Source organism: Triticum urartu, chromosome 5A, assembly GCF_056163025.1.
Source record: "Triticum urartu cultivar PI428250 chromosome 5A, HENAU_Tu73, whole genome shotgun sequence".
Taxonomy (NCBI): domain Eukaryota; kingdom Viridiplantae; phylum Streptophyta; class Magnoliopsida; order Poales; family Poaceae; genus Triticum; species Triticum urartu.
In genome coordinates this window covers 596,474,405-596,491,315 of record NC_141877.1, presented here as the reverse complement: position 1 = coordinate 596,491,315, position 16,911 = coordinate 596,474,405, and the positions used below count along the sequence as shown (strand labels likewise).

General features: G+C 51.6%; 2 protein-coding genes across 2 annotated transcripts; one reads left to right on the top strand and one right to left on the bottom strand.

The window, feature by feature from the left end:
* The first annotated feature begins 11,206 nt into the window (after nucleotides 1-11,206).
* LOC147973182 (uncharacterized) lies at nucleotides 11,207-11,984 on the top strand. The gene has a single exon (XM_087521952.1). It carries the CDS (start codon nucleotides 11,207-11,209, stop codon nucleotides 11,807-11,809), a length of 603 nt encoding a protein of 200 aa, XP_087378078.1. The 3' UTR covers nucleotides 11,810-11,984.
* A 330-nt stretch (nucleotides 11,985-12,314) lies between these two features.
* Nucleotides 12,315-16,347, bottom strand: LOC125507424 (casein kinase 1-like protein HD16). The gene is made up of 13 exons (XM_087524599.1): nucleotides 16,249-16,347; nucleotides 15,314-15,658; nucleotides 14,876-15,100; nucleotides 14,185-14,310; nucleotides 13,953-14,026; nucleotides 13,801-13,870; nucleotides 13,650-13,708; nucleotides 13,504-13,575; nucleotides 13,285-13,379; nucleotides 13,064-13,115; nucleotides 12,847-12,976; nucleotides 12,533-12,748; nucleotides 12,315-12,449 (listed from the first exon to the last, which is right to left on the bottom strand). Exons 1-13 carry the CDS (start codon nucleotides 16,345-16,347, stop codon nucleotides 12,315-12,317), a joined length of 1,698 nt encoding a protein of 565 aa, XP_087380725.1.
* Nucleotides 16,348-16,911: the final 564 nt, after the last annotated feature.

The following is a 16,911-nucleotide window of genomic DNA, read 5'->3' as shown; positions in this document are numbered from 1 at the left end:
CGACAACCATATGGCTCCTGCCAGTTGCCGATAACTCGGTTACAAAACATGATCATATCATACAATAAAATTTAGCATCATGTCTTGACCATATCACATCACAACATGCCCTGCAAAAACAAGTTAGACGTCCTCTACTTTGTTGTTGCAAGTTTTACGTGGCTGCTATGGGCTTAAGCAAGAACCAATCTTACCTACGCATCAAAACCACAACGATAGTTTATCAAGTTGGTGCTGTTTTAACCTTCGCAAGGACCGGGCGTAGCCACACTCAATTCAACTAAAGTTGGAGAAACTGTCACCCGCAAGCCACCTATGTGCAAAGCACGCCGGGAGAACCGGTCTCGCGTAAGCGTACGCGTAATGTCGGTCCGGGCCGCTTCGTCCAACAATACCGCCGAACCAAAGTATGACATGCTGGTAAGCAGTATGACTTATATCGCCCACAACTCACTTGTGTTCTACTCGTGCATATAACATCAACACATAAAACCTGGCTCTGATACCACTGTTGGGGAACGTAGTAATTTCAAAAAATTTCCTACGCACACACAAGATCATGGTGATGCATAGCAATGAGAGGGGAGAGTGTTGTCTACGTACCATCGTAGACCGAAGCGGAAGCGTTGACGCAACATAGAGGAAGTAGTCGTACGTCTTCCCGATCCGACCGATCCAAGCACCGTTACTCCGGCACCTCCGAGTTCTTAGCACACGTACAGCTCGATGACGCTCCCCGGGCTCCGATCCAGCAAAGCTTCGGGGATGAGTTCCGTCAGCACAACGGCGTGGTGACGATGATGATGTTCTACCGACGCAGGGCTTCGCCTAAGCACTGCAACGATATGACCGAGGTGGAATATGGTGGAAGGGGGCACCGCACACGGCTAAGGAACGATCACGAAGATTAACTTGTGTGTTCTATGGTGCCCCCTGCCTCCGTATATAAAGGATCCAAGGGGGGGTGCGGCCGGCCCTAGAGGAGGCGCGTAGGAGGACTCCTACTCCACCGGGAGTAGGACTCCCCTCCCTTTCCTTGTCCAAGTAGGAGAGGTGGAAGAAGAGAAGGAAAAGGGGGGGCGCCGCCCCTCCCTCCTTGTCCAATTCAGACTAGGGGGAGAGGGGGCGCGCGGCCTGCCCTGGCAGCCCCTTCCTCTTCTCCATTTTAGGCCCATGAGGCCCATTAACCCCCCGGGGGTTTCCGGTAACCCCCCGGTGCTCCGGTTTTTATCCGAAACTTCTCCGGAACACTTCCGGTGTCCGAATATAGTCGTCCAATATATCAATCTTTATGTCTCGACCATTTCGAGACTCCTCGTCATGTCCTTGATCACATCCGGGACTCCGAACTAACTTCGGTACATCAAAATGCATAAACTCATAATAACTGTCATCGTAACGTTAAGCGTGCGGACCCTACAGTTCGAGAACAATGTAGACATGACTGAGACAAATCTTCGGTCAATAACCAACAGCGGGACCTGGATGCCCATATTGGCTCCTACATATTCTACGAAGATCTTTATCGGTCAGACCGCATAACAACATACGTTGTTCCCTTTGTCATCGGTATGTTACTTGCCCGAGATTCGATCGTCGGTATCCAATACCTAGTTCAATCTCGTTACCGTCAAGTCTCTTTACTCGTTCTGTAATGCATCATCTCGCAACTAACTCATTAGTTGCAATGCTTGCAAGGCTTATGTGATGTGCATTACCGAGAGGGCCCAGAGATACCTCTCCGACAATCGGAGTGACAAATCCTAATCTCGAAATACGCCAACCCAACATGTACCTTTGGAGACACCTGTAGAGCACCTTTATAATCACCCATTTACGTTGTGACGTTTGGTAGCACACAAAGTGTTCCTTCGGCAGACGGGAGTTGCGTAATCTCATAGTCATAGGAACATGTATAAGTCATGAAGAAAGCAATAGCAACATACTAAACGATCGGGTGCTAAGCTAATGGAATGGGTCATGTCAATCAGATCATTCACCTAATGATGTGATCTCGTTAATCAAATAACAACTCTTTGTTTATGGTTAGGAAACATAACCATCTTTGATTTAACGAGCTAGTCAAGTAGAGGCATACTAGTGACACTCTGTTTGTCTATGTATTCACACATGTATTATGTTTCCGGTTAATACAATTCTAGCATGAATAATAAACATTTATCATGATATAAGGAAATAAATAATAACTTTATTATTGCCTCTAGGGCATATTTCCTTCAGTCTCCCACTTGCACTAGAGTCAATAATCTAGATTACACTGTAATGATTCTAACACCCATGGAGCCTTGGTGCTGATCATGTTTTGCTCATGGAAGAGGCTTAGTCAATGGGTCTGCAACATTCAGATCCGTATGTATCTTGCAAATCTCTATGTCTCCCACCTGGACTAGATCCCGGATGGAAGTGAAGCGTCTCTTGATGTGCTTGGTTCTCTTGTGAAATCTGGATTCCTTTGCCAAGGCAATTGCACCAGTATTGTCACAAAAGATTTTCATTGGACCCGATGCACTAGGTATGACACCTAGATTGGATATGAACTCCTTCATCCAGACTCCTTCGTTTGCTGCTTCCGAAGCAGCTATGTACTCCGCTTCACATGTAGATCCCGCCACAACGCTTTGTTTAGAACTGCACCAACTGACAGCTCCACCGTTTAATGTAAACACGTATCCGGTTTGCGATTTAGAATCGTCCGGATCAGTGTCAAAGCTTGCATCAACGTAACCGTTTACGATGAGCTCTTTGTCACCTCCATATACGAGAAACATATCCTTAGTCCTTTTCAGATACTTCAGGATGTTCTTGACCGCTGTCCAGTGATCCACTCCTGGATTACTTTGGTACCTCCCTGCTAGACTTATAGCAAGGCACACATCAGGTCTGGTACACAGCATTGCATATATGATAGATCCTATGGCTGAAGCATAGGGAACATCTTTCATTTTCTCTCTATCTTCTGTAGTGGTCGGGCATTGAGTCTGACTCAACTTCACACCTTGTAACACAGGCAAGAACCCTTTCTTTGCTTGATCCATTTTGAACTTCTTCAAAATCTTGTCACTATCGGCGCACCAGGCATGGGCCTTAGGGCCCATCTGCCCTTAGGGTTTGCCCCCTCTTCCCCTTAGGCGCATGGGCCTTGGTGGGGAGGCGCCCCGGCCCACTTAGGGGCTGGTCCCTTCCCACTATTGGCCCATGTAGGCCTCCGGGGCTGGTGGCCCCACCTGGTGGACCCCCGGACCCCTTCGGTGGTCCCGGTACACTACCGGTGATGCCCAGAACACTTCCGGTGGCCAAAACCACACTTCCTATATATTAATCTTTACCTCCGGACCATTCCGGAACTCCTCGTGACGTCCGGGATCTCATCCGGGACTCCGAACAACATTCAGTAACCGCGTACATACTTTCCCTATAACCCTAGCGTCATCGAACCTTAAGTGTGTAGACCCTACGGGTTCGTGAGTCATGCAGACATGGCCGAGACAACTCTCCGGTCAATAACCAACAGCGGGATCTGGATACCCATGTTGGCTCCCACATGCTCCACGATGATCTCATCGGTTGAACCACGATGTCAAGGACTTAAACAATCCCGTATACAATTCCCTTTGTCTAGCGGTACGATACTTGCCCGAGATTCGATCGTCGGTATCCCGATACCTTGTTCAATCTCATTACCAGCAAGTCTCTTTACTCGTTCCGTAACACATCATCCCGTGATCAACTCCTTGGTCACATTGTGCACATTATGATGATGTCCTACCGAGTGGGCCCAGAGATACCTCTCCGTTTACACGGAGTGACAAATCCTAGTCTCGATTCGTGCCAACCCAACAGACACTTTCGGAGATACCTGTAGTGAACCTTTATAGCCACCTAGTTACGTTGTGACGTTTGGCACACCCAAAGCATCCCTACGGTATCCGGGAGTTGCACAATCTCATGGTCTAAGGAAATGATACTTGACATTAGAAAAGCTTTAGCATACGAACTACACGATCTTTGTGCTAGGCTTAGGATTGGGTCTTGTCCATCACATCATTCTCCTAATGATGTGATCCCGTTATCAACGACATCCAATGTCCATGGTCAGGAAACCATAACCATCTATTGATCAACGAGCTAGTCAACTAGAGGCTTACTAGGGACATGGTGTTGTCTATGTATCCACACATGTATCTGAGTTTCCTATCAATACAATTCTAGCATGGATAATAAACGATTATCATGAACAAGGAAATATAATAATAACCAATTTATTATTGCCTCTAGGGCATATTTCCAACACGCCATGCCTTCCTGAGGGGCTTCTCAGGGGGATGGGATGTTAGGGCTGTTGTACACTAGTGGAGGCTGGCTTGGTTTAGTCCCACCTCGCTTACGGGAGGAGGCCATGACCAACTTATAAGGGAGAGTATCCCTCCTCCTTTCAGTCCGGGCTTTTGGGATGGAGTGGGCTCTCCGCTGAATGTTGGCCCATGTGCGTATAAACGTTTAGAACGTAAGTAGAGTGTGGGCTAGATCGAGTTGGACGTTAACATCTGGTATCAGAGCCAACATCGCCATGCCTTCCTGAGGGGCTTCTCAGGGGGATGGGATGTTAGGGCTGCTGTCCACTAGTGGAGGCTGGCTTGATTTAGTCCCACCTCGCTTACGGGAGGAGGCCATGACCAACTTATAAGGGAGAGTATCCCTCCTCCTTTCAGTCCGGGCTTTTGGGATGGAGTGGGCTCTCCGCTGAATGTTGGCCCATGTGTGTATAAACGTCCAGAACGTAAGTAGAGTGTGGGATAGATCGAGTTGGACGCTAACATCTGGCCGGTGGGCCTAGCTAAACCGGCCATAACACATTCCTTGCCCTTTACAAGTGGTCCGTTCATAGTTCTTCAAGTGCCATGAGATCCTGGCCACTTGCCGCCCCCTCCCCTACTTGCTTCGTAGGCACATTATCATCATAGGTTCTTCATACCTGAGATCAATGATAAGATGACTTTAACCGTTAGGTGGCCCAGTTACTGTCTTGTAATGATTTTGGCTGAAAACATAAACTGCCTTATGATGATGATCGATGTTGTGAACTTACAATTCCTCTTAGTGTGAACTCCACTTTTTTTTAAATGTCATCTGCAGTAATGAACTAATGATGACTTTCATTGTACCTGATATCCTGGTGAAAGCAGCTATCCGAAACAATATGATTATGCTTTTCAGTAATTAAACCATCCATGCTAGTTGTCAGGTATGAAAGGTTTTCGTTTCCGTTTATTTTGATCTAAGCTTAAGAAGCTCCTGTTTGTATGGCTACACTCGCTTGCTTGTTCTAGAATTTGAAAGATATGAAGCCTGCCTATTTCAGTAGTTATTGATCAATGTTTATAACCTTCCTAAATAAAATATTGTATTAAGTAATGGAACTGTAAATATATATATCCTGTCATTTTAGATACCACTACAATGTAGATGATTCAAGGCTGGATCATCATATAGAAAAAGATAAAGGGGATGGCTTTTCAGTTAGCTGTGTAGCTTCTTCTTCAGCAAATCATTGTGCTCTCATCATGGATGCTGTGACCGGCCTTCATTCTCAAGTTTACAAGTTTTCACATATTTTCCTTCCTGAGGTGTGCGACTATCTTTGTCTTCTCTAGTTTGCATTTTTTAGGGATCCAAAATCCTGACACTATCATGTTTCTAACCTTATGCGTAGAATTGGATTATAGAGCAGTGGGGGAATGACTATTACATAACAGCAATAGCTGGAACAATCAATGGAAGCTCATTCGTTGTAATGTCCAAAGGTTTGTAAATAGCTGCTCTCTGCTGATAACTGCTGTTCTTACTGGCCTATTGTCATGTGCTTTAACTGCCCCCTTCGTGAAGATTATATTGTCGAATAGAATGCCTCTGTACGTGTGGCAGATTGGCAGTATTGTGTTAATCCAGTACATCACAGCGGCGTTTTATCACACGGCTTATGTGGGATCAGAGCGGAGGAGATTATGGTTATACCAATTTTATACCGCATTTTGTCGTACGTGCAGTCAATGCCTTCCGAAAAGAACAGTTATCTTGAAACAAGCATTTAGTAGAACATCCTGTACGCAAAGGTTATGTAGGGGTCGTTAGAAATTCAGAATTTGCTTTTGCGTGTAGGGTAGCTGTACAATTCTCTTCTGTTTACCCTTATGATACAAAAGATACACACTTAGGTGCGTGTTTGAGAAGAAATTCAGAATTTGTGCGTGGAGGTCGCACAGCATTGTTGGGACACAATTCGTAACTGTGTCCTGGACATGTCAATATTGATTTGTCATTGGTCACTGTTCTTTAAACTAGCGGTGAGCAAACACTGTACCAGTTTTCTGTTTTAAAGTATTTTCATATGACGTGACCGTATGGTGATTAAACAAATTTTATCAACAGCTGTCTACTGTGTACATCCTTGCTATTTCATATAGGAGGACCGTTGACCACTTTCTTTCCATGATATATACTTCTAAATTGATTTTGATACAATCACAGGAACTCCGTACACACTGCAGACATACAAAGTCAGTGAATCTTGTCCGTACATGTTAGCGTCCAACTCGATCTAGCCCATACTCTACTTACATTCTGGTCGTTTATGCGCACATGGGTCAACATTCAGCGGAGAGCCCACTTCATGCCAAAAGCCCGGACTGAAAGGAGGAGGGATACTCTCCTTTATAAGTTGGTCATGGCCTCCTCCCCTAAGCAAGGTGGGACTAAACCAAGCCAGCCTCCACTAGTGGACAGCAGCCCTAACATCCCATCCCCCTGAGAAGCCCCTCAGGAAGGCATGGCGATGCTGGCTCTGATACCAGATGTTAGCGTCCAACTCGATCTAGCCCACACTCTACTTACGTTCTGGACGTTTATGCGCACATGGGCCAACATTCAGCGGAGAGCCCACTCCATCCCAAAAGCCCGGACTGAAAGAGGAGGGATACTCTCCTTTATAAGTTGGTCATGGCCTCCTCCCGTAAGCGAGGTGGGACTAAACCAAGCCAGCCTCCACTAATGGACAACAGCCCTAACATCCCATCCCCCTGAGAAGCCCCTCAGGAAGGCATGACGATACTGGCTCTGATACCAGATGTTAGCGTCCAACTCGATCTAGCCCACACTCTACTTACGTTCTGGACGTTTATGCGCATATGGGCCAACATTCAGCGGAGAGCCCACTCCATCCCAAAAGTCCGGACTGAAAGGAGGAGGGATACTCTCCCTTATAAGTTGGTCATGGCCTCCTCCCGTAAGTGAGGTGGGACTAAACCAAGCCAGCCTCACTAGTGGACAGCAGCCCTAACAGTTTAATTACTGAAAAAAAATAATCATATTGTTTCGGATAGCTGCTTTCACCAGGATATCAGGTACAATGAAAGTCGTCATTAGTTCATTACTGCAGATGACATTTAAAAAAAAGTGGAGTTCACACTAAGAGGAATCATAAGTTCACAACATCGATCATCATCATAAGGCAATTTATGTTTTCAGCCAAAATCATTACAAGACAGTAACTGGGCCACCTAACGGTTAAAGTCATCTTATCATTGATCTCAGGTATGAAGAACCTATGATGATAATGTGCCTACGAAGCAAGTAGGGGAGGAGGCGGCAAGTGGCCAGGATCTCATGGCACTTGAAGAACTATGAACAGACCACTTGTAAAGGGCAAGGAATGTGTTATGGCCGGTTTAGCTAGGCCCACCGGGCAATCTTAGCCCACAAGTTATCTTAGGTTAATTCTTATGCAAGTTATCTTAGGTTAATTCTTCTGCAAGTTATCTAGGTTATAAATATAGGCTGTAAGACTCTTTTTGGAATTAAGCAATAAGAAGATTATCTCTATTGCCCGGCTCCCAGAGGATCCGGAACCCTAGCCGCCCCCTGCCTCTTGCGCTGCCGCCGCCATCCTCCTCTCCCGCGACGGCGCCCAGCCGCCGGCGCGGCCGCTCATCGCCAGGCCCAGCCCCCTCCTCCCCCTACTGCCTATGGCCAAGACCGGGCAGAACCCTAACTCCTAACACCTTGGTATCAGGTACCCGGGTTTCGACCATGTCTTCACCGCCTCCAAACCCGCCACCACCGCAGCCGCCGCTGCTCAACGCCTCCCCACCGCCGCTGCCACCAATTCCACCAACGCCGCCGCTGCGTCGCCGGGCACCACGGCCTCCCTATCGGCGCCAATCTCCCCCGCACCCGGCACCACGCCGGGCCAGGGCCAGCCACAAACCCCCCTCTAGCAACCACCGCCGTCGCCTCCCCCAGCGCCGCCGCAGTTCACACCGGAGGCCATGGCCGGCGTGCTCAACGACCTGGTCGTCGCGGTCCAGGGCATCCGCCTCTACTTGGCGGGCCCGTACGGGCCGCCTCCACTGCTTCATCCGGCCGCGTCCGCGGGCCAGCAGGCGCTGCCATGGTACTCAGTACCGGCGGCTACCCGGCGCTTTCCCCACCGGCGGCTTCGACGCCGCCTTGGCCGTAGTGGCCGACGCCGTTCGCGGCGCCAACCGCGCCGCCCGCCACCACCCAGGGACCGCAGTGGCCAACCTGGGCCCCGCCGCCCGCGCCGTCCCTCACCGCGCCATCCCTCCCGGCGGCAACGGTGCAGGTTCCACCACCGCCCCCGCCCAACCCTAGCCTGGGCCGGTCCTCGCCGAGCGGCCTTCCGATCCAGGAGGTCTGTTTCCCTTCGTCACCATCTCCACTTCCTGGCTGGCTCCACGGGCCGCCGTCAGCTTCCACGGAGGCCCGGCCGCCGTCAGGGTTCCAGTTGCAGCCCGAGGCGTCGGGAGCCACAGGGGACTACGCCGGCCCTTCCACCCAGGACCGAGCTCCGTCATCAGCTCTCCGTACCGCCGACGCAGTGGGCCAGGGCGCGCCACACCAGCAGCCGCCCCGGTTCGCAAAGATCAACTTCGCCATGTACGACGGTTCAGACGACCCGCTTAACTGGCTCAACCAGTGTGACCAGTTCTTTCGTGGACAGCGCACGCCTGCGTCAGAGCGCACTTGGCTGGCTTCCTACCATCTCCGCGGGACCGCCCAGACATGGTACTACGCCCTCGAGCAGGACGAGGGCAGCATGCCACCGTGGGATCGCTTCCGCGAGCTATGTCTTCTTCGATTCGGACCATCGGTACGCGGGAGCCGCTTGGCCGAGTTGGGCCGCCTACCGTTCACCTCCACGGTGCAGGATTTCGCCGACCGCTTCCAGGCACTAGCATGCCACGCGCCTGGTGTGACGGCCTTACAGCGGGCGGAGCTCTTCGTCGGCGGCCTTCCCGACCACATCCGCGTGGACGTCGAGATGAAGGGGCCACAAGACCTTCAGACGGCCATGTACTACGCCCGCGCGTTCGAGCGCCGCGCGGTGGCCATCCAGCAGGAATCACCGTCCCGGACCGCCGGGTTGCTACCCGGGCCGGATTCCGTGCAGGGTCGGCCTGCGCAGGCTTCTGCGACAACCTTTGTCGCAACCGCGGCGCGGCAGTTCCGCCGGCTCACATCAGCCGAACTGCTCGAGCATCATCGCCAAGGGTTATGCTTCAACTGCGACGAGCCCTACACGCCCGGCCATGCCTGCCCGCGACTCTTCTACCTGGAGGTTGCGGACTACATTCCGGAGGACACCGTCGCCGCCGACCTGGCCGCCCCAGCTGTCGAGAAGGTGTTTGACGCTGGTTGATCGCCTCCAGGAGTTCCGCAAGCGCTTCCCCACCTTATAGCTCGAGGACGAGCTGTTTGTGCAGGCGGGGAGAAGTGTTATGGCCGGTTTAGCTAGGCCCACCGGGCAATCTTAGCCCACAAGTTATCTTAGGTTAATTCTTATGCAAGTTATCTTAGGTCAATTCTTCTGCAAGTTATCTAGGTTATAAATATAGGCTGTAAGACTCTTTTTGGAATTAAGCAATAAGAAGATTATCTCTATTGCCCGGCTCCCAGAGGAGCCGGAACCCTAGCCGCCCCCTGCCTCTTGCGCTGCCGCCGCCATCCTCCTCTCCCGCGACGGCGCCCAGCCGCCGGCGCGGCCGCTCATCGCCAGGCCCAGCCCCCTCCTCCCCCTACTGCCTATGGCCAAGACCGGGCAGAACCCTAGCTCCTAACACCTTGGTATCAGGTACCCGGGTTTCGACCATGTCTTCATCGCCTCCAAACCCGCCACCACCGCAGCCGCCGCTGCTCAACGGCTCCCCACCGCCGCTGCCACCAATTCCACCAACGCCGCCGCTGCGTCGCCGGGCACCACGGCCTCCCTATCGGCGCCAATCTCCCCCGCACCCGGCACCACGCCGGGCCAGGGCCAGCCACAAACCCCCCTCTAGCAACCACCGCCGTCGCCTCCCCCAGCGCCGCCGCAGTTCACACCGGAGGCCATGGCCGGCGTGCTCAACGACCTGGTCGTCGCGGTCCAGGGCATCCGCCTCTACTTGGCGGGCCCGTACGGGCCGCCTCCACTGCTTCATCCGGCCGCGTCCGCGGGCCAGCAGGCGCTGCCATGGTACTCAGTACCGGCGGCTACCCGGCGCTTTCCCCACCGGCGGCTTCGACGCCGCCTTGGCCGCAGTGGCCGACGCCGTTCGCGACGCCAACCGCGCCGCCTGCCACCACCCAGGGACCGCAGTGGCCAACCTGGGCCCCGCCACCCGCGCCGTCCCTCACCGCGCCGTCCCTCCCGGCGGCAACGGTGCAGGTTCCACCACCGCCCCCGCCCAACCCTAGCCTGGGCCGGTCCTCGCCGAGCGGCCTTCCGATCCAAGAGGTCTGTTTCCCTTCGTCACCATCTCCACTTCCTGGCTGGCTCCACGGGCCGCCGTCAGCTTCCACGGAGGCCCGGCCACCGTCAGGGTTCCAGTTGCAGCCCGAGGCGTCGGGAGCCACAGGGGACTACGCCGGCCCTTCCACCCAGGACCGAGCTCCGTCATCAGCTCTCCGTACCGCCGACGCAGTGGGCCAGGGCGCGCCACACCAGCAGCCGCCCCGGTTCGCAAAGATCAACTTCGCCAGTACGACGGTTCAGACGACCCGCTTAACTGGCTCAACCAGTGTGACCAGTTCTTTCGTGGACAGCGCACGCCTGCGTTAGAGCGCACTTGGCTGGCTTCCTACCATCTCCGCCCAGACATGGTACTACGCCCTCGAGCAGGACGAGGGCGGCATGCCACCGTGGGATCGCTTCCGCGAGCTATGTCTTCTTCGATTCGGACCATCGGTACGCGGGAGCCGCTTGGCCGAGTTGGGCCGCCTACCGTTCACCTCCACGGTGCAGGATTTCGCCGACCGCTTCCAGGCACTAGCATGCCACGCGCCTGGTGTGACGGCCTTACAGCGGGCGGAGCTCTTCGTCGGCGGCCTTCCCGACCACATCCGCGTGGACGTCGAGATGAAGGGGCCACAAGACCTTCAGACGGCCATGTACTACGCCCGCGCGTTCGAGCGCCGCGCGGTGGCCATCCAGCAGGAATCACCGTCCCGGACCGCCGGGTTGCTACCCGGGCCGGATTCCGTGCAGGGTCGGCCTGCGCAGGCTTCTGCGACAACCCTCGTCGCAACCGCGGCGCGGCAGTTCCGCCGGCTCACATCAGCCGAACTGCTCGAGCATCATCGCCAAGGGTTATGCTTCAACTGCGACGAGCCCTACACGCCCGGCCATGCCTGCCCGCGACTCTTCTACCTGGAGGTTGCAGACTACATTCCGGAGGACACCGTCGCCGCCGACCTGGCCGCCCCAGCTGTCGAGAAGGTGTTTGACGCTGGTTGATCGCCTCCAGGAGTTCCGCAAGCGCTTCCCCACCTTATAGCTCGAGGACGAGCTGTTTGTGCAGGCGGGGAGAAGTGTTATGGCCGGTTTAGCTAGGCCCACCGGGCAATCTTAGCCCACAAGTTATCTTAGGTTAATTCTTATGCAAGTTATCTTAGGTTAATTCTTCTGCAAGTTATCTAGGTTATAAATATAGGCTGTAAGACTTTTTCTGGAATTAAGCAATAAGAAGATTATCTCTATTGCCCGGCTCCCAGAGGAGCCGGAACCCTAGCCGCCCCCTGCCTCTTGCGCTGCCGCCGCCATCCTCCTCTCCCGCGGCGGCGCCCAGCCGCCGGCGCGGCCGCTCATCGCCACGCCCAGCCCCCTCCTTCCCCTACTGCCTACGGCCAAGACCGGGCAGAACCCTAGCTCCTAACAGAATGACAATTCATAAAAGAAATAATGCCTGAGCAAACAAACATTAAAAATGAAGAATATGCCATTTATTTATATTTAAAAACAATTACCGCTGCTTCATGGGTGGCTTAGCATTATAAACAGATATCCATTCAGTTGCTGGGCTCCCCAACCGAACTTTTTTCATAGGTTTTTCATCTTGTTCAGGAGTTCCGACAATTCTTCCACGTTTATGTCCAACCTATAATGATGCATGGCCAAATATAATACACGCAAATTAAACTACCGAGTATAGAAGCATGCTGTGGTTAAAGCAGTACAGACCTCTAGAGCTCCATCGATTCTGATGGGTCTTGAAGCAGGTCTCTCGATCAAATCATCAAAGAGAGAAATAAGTTTTTGGTACTTTGGCTCTTCATCAAATTTCATAGTAGTAACCATCTCAAGAAAATGTTTGAATGGAGTTGGATAGGATCTACACAGCACCTCTGGAGAAGTCTCCATTTTCTTCTTACAAACAAGAAAGCTCTTGTTATCTCCCTGCAATAATAAGCCAATCAACACAAAAGTACATTTAAGAGAGCAAGTAGAAAATAATAATCAAACTCTGTTGACTTGTCGAGCACATTGAAGACTACCTGACAGTCTTGCCATGGCAAGCTTCCTCTTAACAAAAACAAAAGGGTGTATGCTAGTGACTCCAGATCATCCCTCCTACTAGCTGTACGGCCTAAATGGGCATGGACGCTGGCATATCTAATTGTTCCCCTGGGAAACGTGAAAAGGAAAAAAGTCAAATTTGTACCGTAATTATGTACAGAAAAAGTAGTAAGAACAAACCTAAATATGTCTGGCCTCTGGTCATACTGAACATGCTTGCTGAATGATCCTCTTTTCCAGTTGGATGCTGCATAATTTTAGTATCAGAAGAACCATGCGAAAAAGGTTAGTGAGGCATAAAATGCATCAACATTCTATCAAGTAGCCAGTTCCTCTGAGCAAAGGGCATAGTGTTTTGAGAACACCAAGCTGAATATCTTCATATATGGATGAAACTACCTTATGTAATAGCATACCTAAGCCAAAATTTATGAGAAAAAGCTTATTTTCTTGAGCAGATCCAGGCTGACCGAGCAAAAAGTTTTCAGGTTTGACATCACCATGTACAAAGCTGGGAATAATAGCAGGAGCAGCAAGTGTTAACACCACCGGGGGAAAAAAGCAGCAAGTGCTAACATCAGTGAATAAAAACTATGGGAAATGCAACTCAAAAACATCAAATGGCTTTAAATTACCCTTTGGAGTGAATCTTCTGAAAAATTGATATGGCATCAACGGCAATACGAGCAACCATTTGAAATGGCATCCTGTTAGGGGAGTTCATACTTTCAGCAAGTAGTAAGGAGAACAACCAGAGAGCGTGAAAAGATGGATGGTATACCTCTTCTGTTCCAGTGAATCCCGAACATCCCAGAGGTTAGGACCAAGCATATCCATTATCTGAAATTTAGAATGATTGTTCAGTGAAAATAGCATAATGAGTTGAGAGGCACTTCCGAGTGAATTTTTTTCTCTCGGAAAGTTAAACTCACAAGAGTGTGGTAGTCTCCTTGACGACCCATGTAGTGTACCGATGGTATGCCATAACAGCCGTTGAGAGTCCTGCTCACAAAAAGGATAACATGACATCCTCCACAGAAAACTATACAAATGTAAAAAAGGGATGATTGTGTATAATTCTTACTGATATACTTTCCACTCTAATGGGGTGTCATAGCAACCTGCTCTGCTTTTCCGCTGCTCAAATTTAAGTGCAACCTACATGAAGATAAGATTATTTTTAGATAAAAGAGGATCTCATCTAGCCTCTGCATCGACTGATGCACAAACAAATGTATATTGAAGTGAAATACAGAGAAGATTATAATGTCAAGGACAGATTTCGGTGTCCGTTTAATGCAGGTAGATAAGAGAACCTCGTGTGCATTTCGACCGTCGTATGCTCCACCAGGCATATTTATTCGTCTGCCAACATAGACCTTGCCAGGGCTACATTTACTTAACTTCCTACCAGTTATATATTCTGGGGGGTCACATACTACCTGCATCCAACAGTTGAATTAAGATTTAGGATTTAGGAGCTTAATTCATGGCAGCTAAACTCTAGCATATAAACTGATATTGGTAGATCAGTAATCATAGCAGCACACGAGAGGCAAACTCAGAAAAACTATGCACCCCGAGCAATATATGATAAAACTATTTTGGTGATGAATTTTTATGCGAAAAGACATTGCAAGTTAGTTCTGATGCCAGAAAATGCACTATTTCTAGAACTTCCCAGCAGAGTTGTCAAAGTTGAGAGATTAGGAAAGGTGTTCAGCTCTGCTACATATATTACGACCTATGAAAGTTGTTCCAGTGAGATATGAGCAGCCACGGGAAATTTAGGAAAGATTACCCTCTTTGGCACCGGCGATATCGTCATGGTCTGAACACCTTCAGTAATAGCTCCTGGGATGTCATTTCGTTTAGGCTTCGAAGCTGGGCTTTCTCTTTCGACAGTAGCAGAACAGTTAACAGCCTGTGAATATAAATGAACACTTAAAACTCAGTGCGAGTGTAAAAAAAGGGGGCGTGAAGAACAGAACACGAAGTCATGCATACCCTCTGAGGCAATGGCGCTATCATGGCTTCACTTTCGGGCTTTTCACCCACTGCACATCTATCGGCGCCTTTGGGGAGTTGGTCAGTCTGCACACCAATATCCCTGAACCCCTTGCCTCCAGGCTTGGAAGCTGGCCTTCGTCTTCCCTCGGCAGTGCCACCGCCACCACCACGCCTTCCACTCCTCCCCCAAGGGGTCACATTGCCAATTTGATTGTGCAGAAGCTACCAAAACGAGTTAAACAGTCAGGCCGGAGCAGGCAGAGATTTAGTCTGGTGATTAGTGAGAGGAATACCAAACACATGAATCATTGCAGCAGGCAATGGCGATGAAAGTTCAGTTAATCGGCTGGCAGCACGGATCATGCTACGATGCGATGAACAAGAGAAGCTTTTTCTGACGATATATAAACAAAACAAAGGGGAAACTAGCCGTACCCTTTTGTGTGCCGCTTGTGCTGATCCGTCGGCGGCACTATCACCGCCCCTTCCCGAGCAATCGGCAGCCCTGCCGCCGCCCTCGTCGCCGCCGGCTGCCTTGTTCAAATTGGCAGGCTCCTTGTTGAGACCGAGGTCTTGCTGGACTCTGCCTGCACATTCAGCCTGTTCAGCGACATCTTCAGGGATGACCTGCTCCTGTCGAGTCTGGTCAGTGTGCAGATCATTGGTAGTCCTGAATCTCTTGCGTCTAGGCTTCGTGGCTGGCCCTCCTCTTCCCTGGGCATTGCCACCACCACCGGGCCTTCCAGCCCTCCCCCGTGGAGTCGCATTGCCAATTTGATCCTGCAGAAGCTACCAAAACCAATCAAACAATCAGGCCGGATGGATAGAAGGCAGCAGCGATGATAGTTCAGTCAATCGAAGGGAAGCTTGCAGTTGCAGAGTTTTTTTTTTGAACGTTGGCAGGTGAGCTGCCAAATACATTGATCAGAAGAAGCATTATAAGAACCCTCCAAGGAGGAAAGCACAGCAAAAGACTAGTGCAGAAAGAAAAGAAAGAAAACAATCGACACCAGCACAAACCCAAGCTCCACCAACAAGCTATGAACAACATCGGAAACCATCGCTATGCCTCCAAGGTGACGCCTCCAAAAAGGGAATGAAGTCGAGAACAACACTGTCACCCGATCTCGCCTAGCCAAATCTTAGGTTTTCATCCGGAGACCACAAGTCATGAGGTATGAAGAGCAAAACGAACTTCACGGCGGCACCTCCAAGGAGGAAGACGATGTCCATAAACGCCGTTACCGTCGGCATTGACCAGATCAGTGCAGGATTTTTATCCGAAGCCGAGTCTTTAACCAATCATGGATCCGAGTCCTGCCAGCACCACCGAGCAGAAAAGGGTCATGCACACACTATCAGGAACAGACTTGCCACCGCCGCACGCAGAACTCGGCGAATACGAGCCAACCTGGCTGGGCCGTCCCGCCGCACACAGGCCTGGGCGAGCTAAAGCCAGATCCGGCCATTCTCGGCCTTCGTGCGCAGAACTAGGCGAGAATCCGCACCGCAGCGCACAGAAAGAGTCGAGTTAGAGCCGGAGCTGGTCGGTCAGCACCGCCGTGTGCCAGACTGGACGGACACCGATCTGGATTGACAGCCTCGCACCGCCGCGCGCAAGGACAGGGCCAGCCGAACTGGATCTGGTGTGCCTGAGAGCCTCGTCTGCACCATAGACTCTTGTACGGCGCCGCTACTCCAAGGAGATGGACGTGGACACGCTTGAGGTAGGGCCCACCAGCATCCGCCGAATCCACCCCACCGCCGCCACCAGCGCGCCCCGGGCAGCGAGATCCGGCCACGGATAGACCAGATCGGGCTCGGTCGCGACAGACCCGCAACGTCTCAGGGCGCACGAACGCGCCAGATCCACGCAGGACCTGCCCCGACCTCCCGCAACGCGCCCCCGCGCCCGTACTTACGCGGCGCGCCTAGGCTCGCATCGCTGCGCCCGCTCCGGCCAGCTGCGCCCGCCGCGCCCACTGACGCCAGCTCGCCGTCTCCGCTTGTTCACCGCGCCGCGCCCACCGCGC